The sequence below is a fragment of the Tympanuchus pallidicinctus genome, unplaced genomic scaffold, assembly GCF_026119805.1.
Source record: "Tympanuchus pallidicinctus isolate F22 unplaced genomic scaffold, pur_lepc_1.0 scaffold6, whole genome shotgun sequence".
Taxonomy (NCBI): domain Eukaryota; kingdom Metazoa; phylum Chordata; class Aves; order Galliformes; family Phasianidae; genus Tympanuchus; species Tympanuchus pallidicinctus.
In genome coordinates, this window is record NW_026294780.1 from 44747686 (window position 1) to 44763744 (window position 16059).

General features: G+C 39.2%; 1 protein-coding gene across 3 annotated transcripts in view; it reads right to left on the bottom strand.

Annotated features, from left to right (window-relative positions):
* The window catches only part of KPNA3 (karyopherin subunit alpha 3), a 53041-nt gene that overhangs the window by 4631 nt on the left and 32351 nt on the right, over positions 1-16059 (bottom strand). For all 3 annotated transcript variants that reach the window (XM_052664584.1, XM_052664586.1, XM_052664585.1), the window contains exons 3-15: positions 15963-16052; positions 15721-15750; positions 15581-15633; positions 15392-15487; positions 13019-13104; positions 10353-10439; positions 9791-9960; positions 9031-9075; positions 5933-6064; positions 4765-4893; positions 2963-3067; positions 2756-2827; positions 2492-2654 (exon numbers count right to left, since the gene is read on the bottom strand). In XM_052664584.1, coding sequence (XP_052520544.1) covers positions 2492-2654; positions 2756-2827; positions 2963-3067; positions 4765-4893; positions 5933-6064; positions 9031-9075; positions 9791-9960; positions 10353-10439; positions 13019-13104; positions 15392-15487; positions 15581-15633; positions 15721-15750; positions 15963-16052 — 1258 coding nt within the window. The remainder of the gene's footprint in view (positions 1-2491; positions 2655-2755; positions 2828-2962; positions 3068-4764; positions 4894-5932; positions 6065-9030; positions 9076-9790; positions 9961-10352; positions 10440-13018; positions 13105-15391; positions 15488-15580; positions 15634-15720; positions 15751-15962; positions 16053-16059) is intronic.

A 16059-nucleotide genomic window follows, 5' to 3' on the forward strand; every position in this document is an offset into this window, starting at 1 on the left:
CTTGGTGACCCTGCACATAGCAGAGGGGGCCTTTTCAACCCAGGCCATTCTATGATTCTATGATTCTGCACATAAGCAAAGGAAGTGGCTTTATTTGACCAAAGCAACAAAATCTCATCCTAAAGTCAGATTAAAATCCTAGTCCCCTAACACTGGATGTGTTACACACAGGAGAAAAGCTTCCAATACATCAAGTTCTCAAATTTACATTCAGCGCTACCTTAATATACTACATCAATTCAAACTAAGATTGAAATATCCCAAAGCCTGATTCCTCGTATGCATTAACCTTAATTAAATTATTATCATGGAATGGTTTGGGTTGGAATGGACTTCACAGACCATCCAGTTCCAACTCTGTCATAGGCAGGGCTGCCACTCAGCAGCTCAGGCTGCCCGGGGCCCCAGCCAACCAGGCCTTGAGTGCCTCCAGCAACGGGGCATCTACAGCTTCTGTGGGCAGCTGTGCCAATGCCTCACCACCTCTGAATAAAGAATTTCTGCCTACCATCTAACCTATATCTCCCCTCTTTTAAGGAGTTTAAAGACGTTCCCCTTTGTCCTGTCACTGTCGGACTGTGTAACGGTCAGTCCATCTCCTGCTTGCAAGCTCCCTTAAATACTGGAAAGCTGCAACGAGATGTCCCCAGAGCTTTCTCTTCTCCAGGCTGAACAAACCCAACTTCTTCAACCTTTCGTCATTGTAGATGTGCTCCAATCCTCTGGTCACCCTCTTCGCCCTTCTCTGGGCACACTCCCAACATCTTTCTTGTGCTAAGAACCCCAAACCTGGATGCAGTACACAAGTTGGAGCCCCATGAGAGCAGAGGAGAACAATGCCTTCCCCCTCACTGCTGATCACCCCTCTGCTGATGCAGCCCAGGATACTGCTGGGCTTCCAGGCTGTGAGCACGCATCACTGACTCATGTCTGGCTGGGCTGTTCTCAAGGAGTTTTCCTCCCACTCTGTACACATCCCTGGGATTTCTCTGACCAACGTGTTGCACTTGGCCTTGTCAAACCTCATTAAGTTCACATGGGTCCACTTCTCAAGCCTGACCAAGTCTCTGTGGATCACATCCCTCCCTTGTACAGTGTTAACTGCACCACTCAGCTTGGTGTCATCAGCAAACCTGCTGAGGGGCACACTCCATCTCACTGTCTGTGTCACTGATAAAGATCTGAAGAGTTCTGGTCCCAAGACAGACCCATGGGGACACACCACTTGTCCCCCATCTTCACTTGTACACAGAGCCGCTGAGCACAAGTCTCTGGCTGCAACCATCCAACCAAACCCTTATCCATCAAAGATTCCACCACTCAAATCCATCTCTCTCCAACTTAGAGACAAGGATGTCGTGTGAGACCACATCAAAGTCCAAACAGACAACATCAGTTATGTTTCCTTTGTCCACTGATGTCATCACTCCATCACAGAAAGCCACCAGATAGACCAGGCACCATCTACCCTTGGTGAAACCGCGTTGGCTGTCTTGGGTCACCTCCCCATCTCGCACGTGCTTTAACATAGCGTCCAGGAGGATCTGCTCCATGATCTTCCCAGGTACAGACATGAGGTTCAACAGCCTGTAGTTCCCTGGATATTCCTTTCTACCTTTCTTAAAAATAGAAGTTATGTTTCCCCTTCTGGGGGAATGTTAGAGTTCCTCACTGGGGACCTCCCCTGAAAGCCATGAGTTTTCAGCTACAATAGAGAGAGCCTTGGCAACTACAGCCAGCTCCTTCCATACAATAGCATGCACATAAACCCCACAGACTTGTACCTACTCAGCCTCTGACTTGCTCTGTTCTTAGACTGGGAAGTATTTTGCTCCCCCAACCTGCCTAGAGGTACAGGGACACAAGAAGGCCAACGGAGAGTGAAAACACATTGAGTACATCAGTGGTCTCCATGTCTGTTGTTGCCAGGTCTCCCTTCTCATTTATCAGAGGGGCAACACTTTCTTTGGCCTTTCTTTTTTGACCAATGTAAGTGTAGAAACTCTTGTTATTTTTCATGTCCCCTGCCAGTTTCAGTTCTACGTGTGCCTTGGCTTTCTTGATCCCATCTCTACACATTCAGATGGAATCCCTGTATTCTTCCAAGGCAACACATCCCTACTTACACTGCCTGTGCATTTTCTTTCATCTCTCACTTTGACCAGCAGGTCCCTATTCAGCCATCTACTACCAAGGCACTGAACTAAAACAAGAATTGTGTGTTTTACTGCAAAACCAAGTATATTCAATAACCAAATGAAATGAAATACAATTCTCATATAAGCCTAGGAACACCTAGCTACAGAAAGCTCCTCCACTAATTGTTTCTAACATGACTGTCCCTAAACCAAGATAAAGAGAATAGAGTGTCATTTGCTTATTCAGATGGCCCAGAGTCCCAAAAATTCTGTACTAAACATCAGACAGCAAAGAGAAGACAGAACAGAATTCAGTAATTTTTTATTTTTTTTAAAGCACACTAAGCACATACCTCCACACTCTTCTATAATTTCAGCTATTGTGCTAGCCTCATCACCAGCCATTATCAGGATGTTTTTCAGACCATCCAGCACCACCTGTACCACTTGAGAATCCTTTACTGAGAGCAGATTGCAGAATGGTGGGATTACATTTTGCTGTACAAGGTATTCAACCTAAATAATGGAAGAAAAAAAAGTACTTTGAACATTTTGCTTCTTAGAAATGGCTGCATGTGCAATGTTTAAGTGACAACCTGAAATCCTACTATACGTACCTGATCTTTCCTCCCACTTATTGTCAAATTGCTAATTGCCCAAGCAGCTTCCTTCTGTGTTCCAAAGTCACCCTGAAGAGTAAAATTAATAGCTCATTAAAATCCACATGGAAACATCTGTCAGGCTCATTATTAAAAATCACACACTCCTCATGTCAGGTTTATAAAAAGAGGATGACAACTTGCATAGCTGACAGCTTGACTGACCTTAGCCAGCTGGTGTATGATCATAGGGATTAGCCCAGCATCTATTACAGCCTGAACTTGTTGCTGGTTTCCTGCTGTGATATTGGAAAGGAACCAAACTGCTTCCTAAAATTGAACAAAATAAAAAAGCAAAACACATTTTTGAAAACAGTCAACAGATGAAAAAAAATCAAACTGAAAAAAAACCAGCTTCAAAACCTCAACTCATATCACAACCATCTCTAAATAGAGCCTCCAGGTTTCTTCCCCAGTAGGATTTGCAACAGACAAGGTTTTATTGCACTGTGAAAGCCAAACACACACGAGATCACTACAAAATTGATATGATTAATTCACTGGTCCAAGTATTACTTACTTCACACACTGGCAGCAATACCAACTTAAACCTTACATCCACTTTGCACTGCTACAGCCATAGCCACGTTTGTAAACTCTAAATAAGTTTAGCAAACAAACCCCAAATAAAAAAACACTACTGTAAATTTGGGCCTGACTGGTCAGTAGTAGCCATTTGTGCTACCATCTCCTGTTTACTCTCTTAAATATGAAGTAGAGCTTACAAAGCTCATTTGAGTTTTCCCATTAATAATCAGACAAGACTTTCAGCCCTGAGACCTTACCAAGCAATTATCTCATTCAGGTGGTTCATCAGCATAGCTAACACCTACTGGCAATAAAAAATTCCTGCTCACAACAGGTTATTTTGCCAAGGCAATCAAGAATATCCAAAAAAAGCTCTCAACCTGAAGTATAAAACAACCTGATTTTAATAAGCCATCAAACCAATCATAAAATACTGGAGAAAACATAATGGGTTCAATTTTTGGGGGAGATACATTTGACTTTCATTTGTATTTGTTCCTCACATTATTAAAACAAAAAACTCAAAGGTATTCATAGATTCCTCTTAAAGCAAAATAGCTCCTTCATAGTTTTCAAAAAGAGCCCTTTCTCATTCTTTCCTGAGTGCCAGAAGGGGAGACAGAAAGAGATCACAGCAGCCTGAACTGCTGATGATTAACTTCTTCAGCACTACTGGCATTTTCCAAGGCCTGAAGAAACAGAATCCCCCTCTGTGATACACTAAAAAGGGGAAATCTTGTAAGCTAAACAAAGGGGCAGAGAAAAGAGAAAAAGCCTCCTTTCCAGTCAGCCCCATCTCTGCAGGGAAAGATGGCATGATGATTACAAAAAATAAAGCAAACATCATCAAATGCAGCTCTAGAAAGGAGGGCACTTATCACTTCCTTTCATCTAATTCTCCCTATTCCATCTAATCCTTCGCAACAGCAAAGTTCCTTCTGCCAAAAGGAAGGAGGGATAGTTTTCAAAAAAGGACAGTGGTATTCTGTACTCCCTTGAAAATGAAGATGGACAACAGAAGAGAAAAAAACTGTGAAAAAAAGTGTAGTTTTGTGAAACCCCTTTAATTTTTGGGTGGAAAAACTGGGCCATCCTTACCCATCTCACTGAACTCAACTAAAAGTAACAATCCTCAGATACAAAAACCTGTAGTATAAGTTCACCACTTACTCACTTTGCAAACAAAAAATCATACTTGAAAGCAAAAAATCAGTCCTCCCAAAAATCAGCACTGATGCATTAACAGTAACGAAGGGACCCTCAATAGGCCTGTTTGACTTCTGCCCCAATTCTGCACCAGACTGAAAGGCGGTGCCTTCACGCAGAACTGCTGACATCCCAGAGATAACAGCTCTGAGAAATTCTTCTGCACCATGCTACAGATCACTGTTCTATTTTTTAAACAGGATTAAGCAAAGAAGAAGCAGATGATAACATACCTTGTTTATCTTCTCTTTTGGATGCGTCAGGAGGTTTGGGAAGTAAGACAAAACATCACAGTTGAGAACAACTTGTGTCTGTTCATCAGTACCAGTTACTATGTTGCCTACTGCTCTCAGTGCTGCTGTCTGAACGTGCAAAGTGGGAAGGGAAAGAAAACTGCATGTTAAAAACGTTGCTGTTACTTCTGTTAAAATAAAGATCATTTTTAAATGTCTCTACAAAAACACTGCAGAAGAGAGTTTAGCACTACAGGCTGCTGAGCTGCACTCTAGAACAGGCACTGTTTCATCAAAACAGAAACAGTGCAGTATTTCACTGAAAAGCACGCTGCAGATCGACTCCAACAGATTAGAAAGTAGAAAGAGATTAGAATAACAAAAGAAATAATTTGTCATGTATCTGATCTGAGTTACAATAAACATATCTAGGCCTTGACTGCGGCTGTAAACGTTGCAAGCTTTTTAATTCACATCTCTGTTGCAGGATAATAAAGAAAAAAAGACTACTTATATTCTTATTTACTCTCAGTTGACTTTCATAAACGCACATTATATCCTTATGAATTAATAAATGTTTTGTAAGTGATAGAAAACTGGAGAGACTTTTCCATTAAGTGAACTGGTTTGACAAATTTTGAGCCAGGCAACCTTCATCCAAAGTCCAAACTAAACTAATATGGCAAATGCACAGATATGCACAGAAGCTTCCACATTCCAATGGTTAATTTATAAAAATCAAGCACACATTAACTAACTTAAAGCTTCCCTTTGTGTTGAAAGTCAGTTAACCTACCTTTTGTAGAAAATCAGAGATTTACTGAAAAGACTCAGAATCAAAGACATTAACATTCAAAAAGTATCAAAACTGTAATTGATTTCCATGAGTTACTCAGATGCTGTAACCAGAAAAGAGTGCACATAATCTGAGAAACTTAACTTATAAATTTGTAACCTGCTGCTTTATTGAAATAAAAAAAATTACTTCAAAAAGAGATTCAATATAATTTTAGATGTTTTTTCTTGGTGTAGGTAACTTTTTTGTTCAGTTTATCCACAACAACTGTAGCTACAATGCTCATCTCAACCGCAGTAATAAATACTCCATGGCACAATTTGAAAGCAAACAGGTTACAAAGACTATGCAAGGAAACTGAGGCAGACTTACCTGAACTTTGACCTCCTGATGACTCAGAAGGGGAACTAGAAAAGGGACAACTCCTGAATCAATCACCATCTGTATCTGCTCATTGCCACCGTCTGTTAAGTAGGACAAAGCCCAAACGGTGTCCACAAGAATCTGTAAGGTGGAAAGAACATAGCATAATTTACACACTGAGTAGCAAAATTCCTATCACTGAATCTTAATTTAGTGATTATTTTCCACGTCTGGGAAAAAAAAAAAAAAAAAAAAAAAAAGCATGCCGTTTAGTTACAGGAAAAACTCAAATGCAACCTGATGCATTAAGTGGTGGATTATTACAAACAACAATGAAAACCGGGGCCATTTGTTCAGTGATAGTAAGTTATAAATCCTTTTAACTGACACGTTTTGGTGCATGAAGTCACAGCACACACCATCTGACAAAGGTAAATTGTTGGCTTTGATTTGCACTTTGGAGACAGATGAATGGCTCTGAGTAACTGAGCTAGTAGTAACTTTCTGAAGACAATAGTGAACCAACTTCTCAGCCCCGGTCTCATCTGTTAGATCTACTATCTTCTGAATACACAACAGCTAAATGTCCTTAGTCTTTAAGCCATCTAGCTACACTTTAATGCACAGTGCAGTGAGATTTAAATCTACAGCAAAGAAAAGAACTTTCTTACACCAGCTAAAGGACAAATACATTTCAAGGTGGCAACTGTTCAAGAGAAGGGAACAAACACAAAGAAACGACTATTACACAGGACACACTTAAAGAAAGTAACAATGAAGTCACTGGTGATTTGGTATGGATGATTTGAGAGCCCTCCAAAAAAATGGAAAGGTAGAAAAATTAGCTGTTTTAAAGGTAGGATATGAAGCAGAAACAAAGCTAGCAGAAAAAGAGGTAATATCCCATCACTTGGAGGTGATGTTAAGAACTACAGGAAGAGAAGCCCGGATGCCCCTGAGGGCATTTCTAAGTCAATTTCCAAAGCTAACTAAAGCAAAGCAGTTACTCTCTGGAATTTTAAGAAAGACTAGAGCCTGAACTCATTGCACCTAAGTGAAGTGTCTAAATTAAGAGCACAGTAAGCCCACTCTCCCAGTTTATATTCTACTCTGAACTAAACGACCTTTTGAATGGGGCTCTCATCTGATTTAGTAGACAGAGGTTAGAGCAATAGGCTCTAAATCTAAGCAACTTATTTATGTTCTGAGGTTAGATGGTCTGAAGTTTTTGAAGGCTTTGCAGGCAGAGTTTGTGCCCAGTGTCTCATGGTGAGCAAAAAGGAGTTAGCAGCCCAGCTCGCTGAGATTTAAGGAAGCTTATGAGAAGGAGATGGGAATGGCTTAATGCAGAGTACCCAAATGGAGATCTGTGAGCCAGCTTCCTCTCTCTGACAGCTTAACTGAAAGAAACCTCATCTGCTATTTAAGTAAAGGCATTTGCACTTTACTTTCAAACAGATAGCTGTTCAAAATTTCCAGCTATTAAGAAAGCTAAACAATACTGAAGGTGTGAGAAGGACCTGCCCCACAGACTGTTTCCACCCATCTCCAGAGATCAGGCAGCATGTACCTACTGCTCTCCTGACGCAGCCTGCTACTGCCTTCACCCACTGCTGCCACAGGGACAGCAGAACGTGCTGCAGTGGAGCCAACATCACAGCAGAAGCAGTGAGACATGCAGCTTCACCAGTTTCCTGTCCCACAGCCCTGGTGGTGATGAGAGCAGCAGCCACCAGAGGTGCTCACAGGACTGCCTGCTGATCTACCTGCCTCACTGACTCATCACCACAGGTAGCTTTGCTGCTCCAGTACTGGGAGGCTGGGACCCCACCGGTATCTCCAACCAGCACCTGATTCTTGGGATGAGAAAGATGGGTACCCTTACTGAGATCAGTCAAAACCTGGCACCACGTAGCCTCACATCTAATTTAAGAAGCTCTCACAAAATCATTCCTTGCAAATAGCTTTCAAATTTGCAACAAAACAAAACAAAGCCAACCAAAGCCTATAGGTCAGAAGTATTTTTGGTTTTGCTATGACTCTCCATTTTGGTTTGTCCAAATTATGAACTGTAAAGTCCCCATGTGCTGTCTCCCACTCACATTACACTGGGATAACCCTGGCAAAATCCCAAATTAAACTGTTTGCAAATATTTGTGGAACGACTACACCATTAAAAGAGCAGCAGAAACATGCTTCACCAAAGAAATAACCTAAGGCATTTCCACCAACCTTATGCCCTATCCCCAGACCCACCAAGATGTTCAATTTCTGCTTCCTAAAATTGTGGTGCTACTACAGGGAGCAACAATTCCAGACATTACAAAGTCCTGATATGAAGAAGAGCTGAAAAGCAGCTCAGTATCCCTTACGTGTACTGATCTTGGTTCCTGAAGTCACAATGAAAGACCTCAGGAGGTAAGACCACTCTCTAGGACTTTGAAAATGTATGCAAAAACCATGGCTCAGGAGCATAAATATTTAAATACCTTTAATAGTTAAATATTAATATATTTAAATACATCTTCCTATGCGATTTCCTTAGTCAAACAGGTTGCTAATTCAGGCATCCAAGAGGTTACAGAAGTTAGATTTAACCATATGATCACAGTATTTGACTGGACTGATAAACAGAATCATACATTCCAAACCAGAGAATTATTAAATAGCCTGAGTTGGAAGAGATCCACAAGGATCAGAAAGACCAGATTCTCACCATACAGAGGACTAACCAAAATTCAAACCTTATTATTTACACAAAGTAACAAGTTGAGGCAAAATTAAAGTAAATTAAATTAAGGCCAAGAGTTTATCTCAAAATTCCAAACTTTTAGAGCACAACTCTGTAAAACAGGATTTTTGAAAAATGTAGTTTCTAGTGTAAAAATAAGACTTTTAGAAAGTATATTTCAGAAATGGTGCTCGCACTTCCTTTTTCCTGCTCTGAATGACCACGATTATATTAGTTTTAGTACTTAATTGTACATTTACTCAACTATATGTAAGTTAACAAACAAAACCAAGTTTGCCACAAATACAATCTCAAAGTATTTCCTCTTTAAACAACACAGAAAAGCAAAATATCTACAACTTCAGAAATTACTTACGTTTATATCTGTATGGTAAATGAGAACACACAATGCTGGCAAAATCTGAAAAGAAGTTCATCAGTCATTACAACAGAATAAAATTTGCTGTGCAACATGAATCCAAATAGTGTCAACATAAAACTTAGCTTGAGGTTGAATTAGCATATTACACTCATGTACTTCTCAGCAACTGCTCATTCCCCTAAAGTATGTATAAAAATATGTACCTTATTTAAAATTTGTAAAAACACAAAAAAAGACAGTAATATGTTTCCAAGACACAAAGTGTAGACTATATTTTGGAGGAAAACAAGCAAACATCATAGACATCTCCCCGATCATCAGTGTAAAGGGATTTTCAGGTGCTTCTCAAGTGGGGACTTGAAAACAACTGTATGTTCACAGCTAGTCAAAACACAAACTGAACTATATTCACTAGTCTATATTTATTTCCTCTTACTGAAAATAACTGTATTCCAATGATTCTGTTTATAGAATATAGACAGAATCACGTTTATAGTCTTTTTAGATAAAAAGTACGTTAACACCATGCAGATGTCAATTTTTCTTGTGTCCTTTTTAATATATAATTAAGTAGTGTTATCTGTCAGCTTCAGATGAGTAGCTTTGCTGCTATCTCAGTCAAGTTACTTAACAACTAGTAAGTGGCAGAAGACAGTGGCAAAAGACATGCATAAATTCACAGTGTGACAGTGTGAAATATCTGGCCTCTAGTGCAGAGTATAAAATAGCATCTGTCTCATAATGCTGTATTTACCTCCTGAACTGTCTCCATAGGCGGTGGGGGGTCCTTATTCCTGCAGAGATTTACAATGACCCATGTGACGTTCCGAAGGAAGGTGATGGGAATGGAGGGATTGATGAAGGACAGAAGAGGTTTGACAACTCCCAGTGATATGACATAATCTCTACACTGAGGACCATCACCTACAGAAATGAAAATTGTTGTAAAAGAAATTACATTAAAAATGGAAAATCTTGAAATGTATGCAATGGCATGTTGGGATTCTGAAATTCTATGTTTCCTCACCAACAGTTTACTACTAAAAGTTCGTGTTCAATTAAATATACATTCATATGGATATGTATGTATATTTTAAGAGACACAAAATTTATCCTGCTAACATTTTGTGCAGCAAGTGACACTATTCTTTAGAAAACAACAGTATGTACGTACGTAATTCTGGCCGCATGAAAAAATATATTAAGCCACAGAACTTAGAGGAAACATAGTCTCATATGATAATGTCCATGTTCAAAAGTCAAATTCTAAAAGGAAACACTCCCTGAATGCAAATCATCGTAAGAACAAGAGTTACCGATAATATTTCCCAGCGCCCAGACAGCCTGCTCACAAACGTTCTGGTGCGGAGAATGGAGTAGTCTCAAAAAGAGGGGTACTGCATCTATGGAATGCAAAGATTGGATTTGGTTTCAGTGGAACTCAAACACTGCAATAACCTTCTGAAATAATGAAAAACAGAATAACTGACATAATGTAAAATACTTCCATTGATTCATGTTCAACACCTTCTCTACCGTGCTTTACACTAACGTACCTGCTTCTGTTATGAAGGGCATACAGATTCTGTTAAACATTTCTACAAAAATCTCTAGAGGCAGAAAATACAAACCTGAGAACAAGCAAATTAAACAACAGTGCTGTCCACATTTCAACATCTCCCCGTATTTTTCCAAGTGCTACCTAAGAGCCACAAGTACGTAGGCGCTAGGTTTAATCTCCTGGTAATTCAGACGTTAGAGTTATCCAAGATAGCAATACATGCCTAGCAGAATGACATGCCTACTCATGCAAACGTGTTTCAAATCTTGATTTTAAGAAAATAGCTTCCTCCCAAGAAGCGGCTATAGTTAGCTTCCACGTGTAGTGAAGATTTACATCCATCTGCCATACAGTGCTAGGACAAGTTTGTATTTCTTCTTATATAACAGAAGCAACACAGCAGATTAAGGAAGTGGTACTGATTTTTGGTTTCAATCTCTGCTGCATTAAATACACTTAAGAGCTAAGAAACCACCCCTCTGCTGTTGCTGTGAGCTATCTTCCCTCAGACAACTCATATTCTTTTTCACATGGGAATTCTTATAGCAGTTTTTAAACTCAACATATTATCATACTCATCCTATAGTCTTTCTTGTAAAATAGATCAATTTATGTAGAAGGAAAAACTGTTTTTCTTGTAGAGACGGTAAGGACCAAAATGGCTTTCGAATTTTAAAGAACTACAGCACGGTTTGTGAGCAACTATGAATTGATATCCTGGTGATAATTTCACATGTGAGAACAAGCCAAAAAAAGTCCCTGATATGTTTTCATGAAAAAAAATGCAGAGGGATGAAGAATGAAGAGAACGTCGAATTCTTTCCCTGCCATGGATGAGTAATGGAGTAGATTTCTACTACGAGTTGGGAGGGACAGCAACACAATACTGTTTAGAACACTCTCTTTTCTTGTCACAACCATCCCACTTCCATTAGCTCAAGGGGAATATTCAAGCTTCCTTTTCTCTATGACTACTGAAATTACACTGCAGCTGTACATGTATTCAACATATTTCAGAGAGGAGGGTCAGGTATGTAGTTTACACTTGACTGCAATCCTGCTTTTAAAGCAGAAATGAAAATAATTCATATCGGTACCTGAGCAGGAGAAAAGTCTGAGAAACTGGGATCTGCAGGCTATCTGATCCACTGCTCTCAAAAAAATTAATTACTTCTGCTCCAAATTCGTTCCTGCCAAGATCTATTCTGTGTGTACAGTACCTTCCCTCTCTTGCTAGGTCCTCCAACTGCCATCTGTCCCTGACTGCTGAGGCCTTCTTTTGTGTTTAGGCTGCAGCAGCTTCCTCTGTAGCTGCAAGGGTCTATCGCTTCATTCCTGCAACCAGCCTTTATCTAAACAGAGTTCAGAGTCCCTTGGTCACCTGCCAGAAAGAGGCAGCTAGGCCTTCAAACTAAACTTCCATATTCTCTTCAGAAGCAAAACTAAGGAAATATTTTTGCTTTTCTACAGTCATTTTACCACTCTTGCTTCTTTTCAAGTGTTACCTGAACAGATTTTGGAGGGACGTATCCACCCTGAACTCTTAGCCTTTGTGCACCCAACAGCAATGCTTTCAACTCTGCTGTGCTGTGCATATACACTTTTTGATTTTAATTTTCACTTTACAAAAAAAAAAAATCAAATAACTAAGTCATCATTTTCCCATATAACAGCACTGAATATCAGTATGTCTAGACAATTTGCTCTCTAACTGCTCAGCCACAGCTTCCCATTTAATGACAAAACATTGCGTTTAGCATCAAAGTGATTGCTTAAAGATAACCGTGTCAATGCACAAAAGCTACATATATAAACAACAAAAAAATAGGAACAGTTTGATTCAACTCAGCAAACATAATTTATCTTCAACTAACTTTAATTTCCTGTCTCTTGGTAATGGAAATCTCACTGGCTGGTTAGGAGCCAAAGCCAGCACAACAAACAGTGCATACAGGAGAGACGAATCACACAGTCAAGGAAACGAAGGTAATTCTAACTCTGCATTTAGATGGGCAATTTTACATAACTACGTGTATTTAACAACTTTGCTAAGATTTATGAACGCACCATTGAAGTAGAAAGAATTACTTTCTAATGTAAGTTTTAGGTGTAGGGGAATTAACAGTACATGAACTCAAAAATCAACACTAGAAAGGACTAACATTTTTGTCACACTCATTGTACCACCTGTCATTCTCTATCTTCTTTAAGGAAATTCAGGTCCGGGATCCTTAATATTAATCATTACTGACAAACAGATTAACCATTAAGAGCAAAAGCAGAAAGTTCTGAGAAAGAGGACAGGCACATATTTTTATTGTTTTAATAGTTTTGATAGCGAATGGCGTTTGTTATCCAAAACTCCCTTTTCCTTTAACCCCAAACGCCCACCCCCCCCAATAAACATATTGTAATACTTACTAGACTGTACAACAGCTTGAGTTTGTGCAGAAGTGCCTGATGCTATGTTAGTCAATGCCCATGCAGCTTCAAATTGTAATGAAGGACTGTAATGAAATAATTTTACAGTAGTGACTTGACATGATCTTCAGATTATTTTATGGTTCACTTCAGCACTATTCACTGTATGCACTCCATGATGCCACACTTAAGCAGTGCCTCCTGCCTACAAGATTTTTTTAGAAAAACTCTAAGCTTGGACAATTCAGAAGAACAGAGAGGAAAGAAAAACACAAATTTTACATTTACGAGCTTTTTAAACTGCTTATCATTCCAACCTCATGCTAGTGAAAAATAAAAAGAAAGAAAATCAGTAACACTTGTTGAAATATCCACCGACTAGTGAACCTGACTGCTACTCAAATCAGCAGATTGCCTCCAGTATGAAAGACTTCTGGTACACAACGTCATAAAATTGGATTATGCCCCTCTAATAAGTAACAGACACCTCTTCACACCCGACCCACCCAAAGGCCATGAGTGTTTAATGAAGAAAGTGCAACTGTCTTACTGCCAGTAGGAGTTCTTAGCAAATTAATCATGGCTGACCACAACCAACAAAACCTTGTAGCCTTTCTAACATCACATCCAAGATCGAATGCAAGCAGATACACAGGGAGAAAGACTTTTGTCTGCTCTATCACAGACATGGTACAGGTACACAGTCAGTACCAAAGGACAGCATCATACCAATACTGATCCTAGCTTACTTATCCATCAATTGTTGTGCCAAGAGCAGCCCAACAAAACAAAGCACAAAAACTTGTGCATGCAAATTTTAGAGGCTAAGAGTTGTAAAATCTATAAAAGAGTTTCAGGCTTACAGTGACTGCAGTAATAGCAAGGTGTCCAAGACCCAGAAGTAGCACAGAATATTTACTATGAGGTGACTACTTTTCATTTTTGACATCTTCCTCAATGTTTTACGTACAGCCATATCACCTGCTCCCCTTAAGCTTTTCTCATGCATTGGTTTCCAAAGCATTTTCAGGAGTTATTGGGGATAGGATTGGAAAAGAAATAGAGATGGAGGTACAAGATGTGGAAATAAAAATTTGTAAAAACAAACAGCACGTGTAAGCACCTATCTATAAACCTTACATTCTAGGATCAAATGCTTTGAAATTCTGAACTGGTCCTCATGCACACAATTAATTTTTCTTCCCCCTGTGATCTGAGTGCCCTTGGGATAAACTTCCAGTTAACACGAACAACAGCTTTAATGATCTGCTTCACAAACTCTTAGCAAAATTTACCTTTACTGAACATTACATAGCAATCACAATCAAAAGGACTGCCTAAGAAAGTGCTGAGTTCACTTTCAAAAGGCCTTTTAAACGTTTACAAAGATAAATCATACAAACAACTTAAACAAAATTCAACTTAAACTTTCACAGCACTGAACCATCTAATTCTAGAGCAGACAGGCATTTGTCTGCTTTCAAAACACTATCTGATTTGGACATTACTGCCTGCTCTTTTCTTAGTAACTCCTCTGCTAAACAAACTAGAAACAAAGCTAGTCACACTTCATATTTTTTTGCAGCCATCCAATTCCACCCAAAATGTCAGTCTGCACTTTTTGAAGCTCCTAGCCCCTGTGGCTGCAGAAATGACTTTGAAAATGGAAATCCTGCAAATACATTTATGGCTCACTGAGACCAAAGATAGCCCAAAACATTTACCTCAAACATGTTAATCCCCATCTGTCTCAACAAGAGGCTCACAGATTGTGGAATACAGCACTTTTCATTACGTGACATGAAAGTCGTGCAACAACATGCACAACATTCTCTATCTCCTCTACTGAAGCTCTCGTTTTCCATCAAAGAATCAGAACACAAAGCATGCTTACTGTGGTGTTCCATCACCTGAGGGAGCAGCACACAGTCAGAAAGCCCACCATGCAATAGGAGTGAAAGGAGCCATAAACTTGAGCTAATAACCCCAATGAAACAGATGACAACTGTATTCTTGCATACAGAACAGCCTTGTTTACAACCATACATACACTCTGCCTTCTCAAATGCCCACATGAAGACTGAGGCAGGTTTCTTAAAAGAAGTTAACAGGAAAGTCTGCAATATATTGAGAACCAATGAGAAATGTAGTAAGGTATACTCCATTAATTAGATATACTCAAGAAAGCACTGAAAAAGAAAATGACATCTCAGCAGCAGAATAAACAATATTCCTGGAGAATTTATATTCTGCTGTCATGGAATCTGATCCATTGTGTTAGACTGTAACATGCTATGGATCCTCAGCTACTTTTGAACAGTCATCTGGATAGAATTTTTCAGTGAAAATGAACATTTGTAAAGGTATACTTACTTATCATCCCTTTCTAAGCATTTTACCAGAATTGGCAAAATTCCAGATTTTATTAAGTCATCAATAGGTGGATTTCTGTCACTGGATAGGAGTTTTCTGTGAAATTCAATGTAGAAGTGAAATAAGTAACCTTCATCGTGAAAAATGTGCAGAGAGTTCATTTCTGTGCCTCTGTTCATTCATTTTTACCTTGCAGCTTGAACAGCACTCAGCTGGATCACTGGGTTGTCACTTGTGGCGTTCTGAAATAATAACAACAGGAACTAAACATGCACAGAACAAGCACTGCTAATTATAAACAAATACATGAAGAAATGAATGTAACATACCTGCAGTATAGCTTCTAGTGTTACATTTTGCTTGAAAAGAAAAACAAAATGTTTCAGTCATTTTGTTGCTTTTGTTTCCTTCTTTTTCAACATATTATGCAATCACACTAATTTAAACAGTGCATCAGTTCACGATTTCGCTTTCAAGTAACTTTAAGGTTTCCACTGTTGAAGTAAAAACAGAACACTTTGTTTTGAGATACGAAAGCTATAGAAGTCATTCCCAGAATCGAGGGACTTACTGCTTTGAAGTCAGCATCAACATCAGAATCTTCTAAACTTTCTTCTTGGGGAACATTTCGTTTTTTCAAAAGATGTTCATCTCTTTTGTTCTGGAAA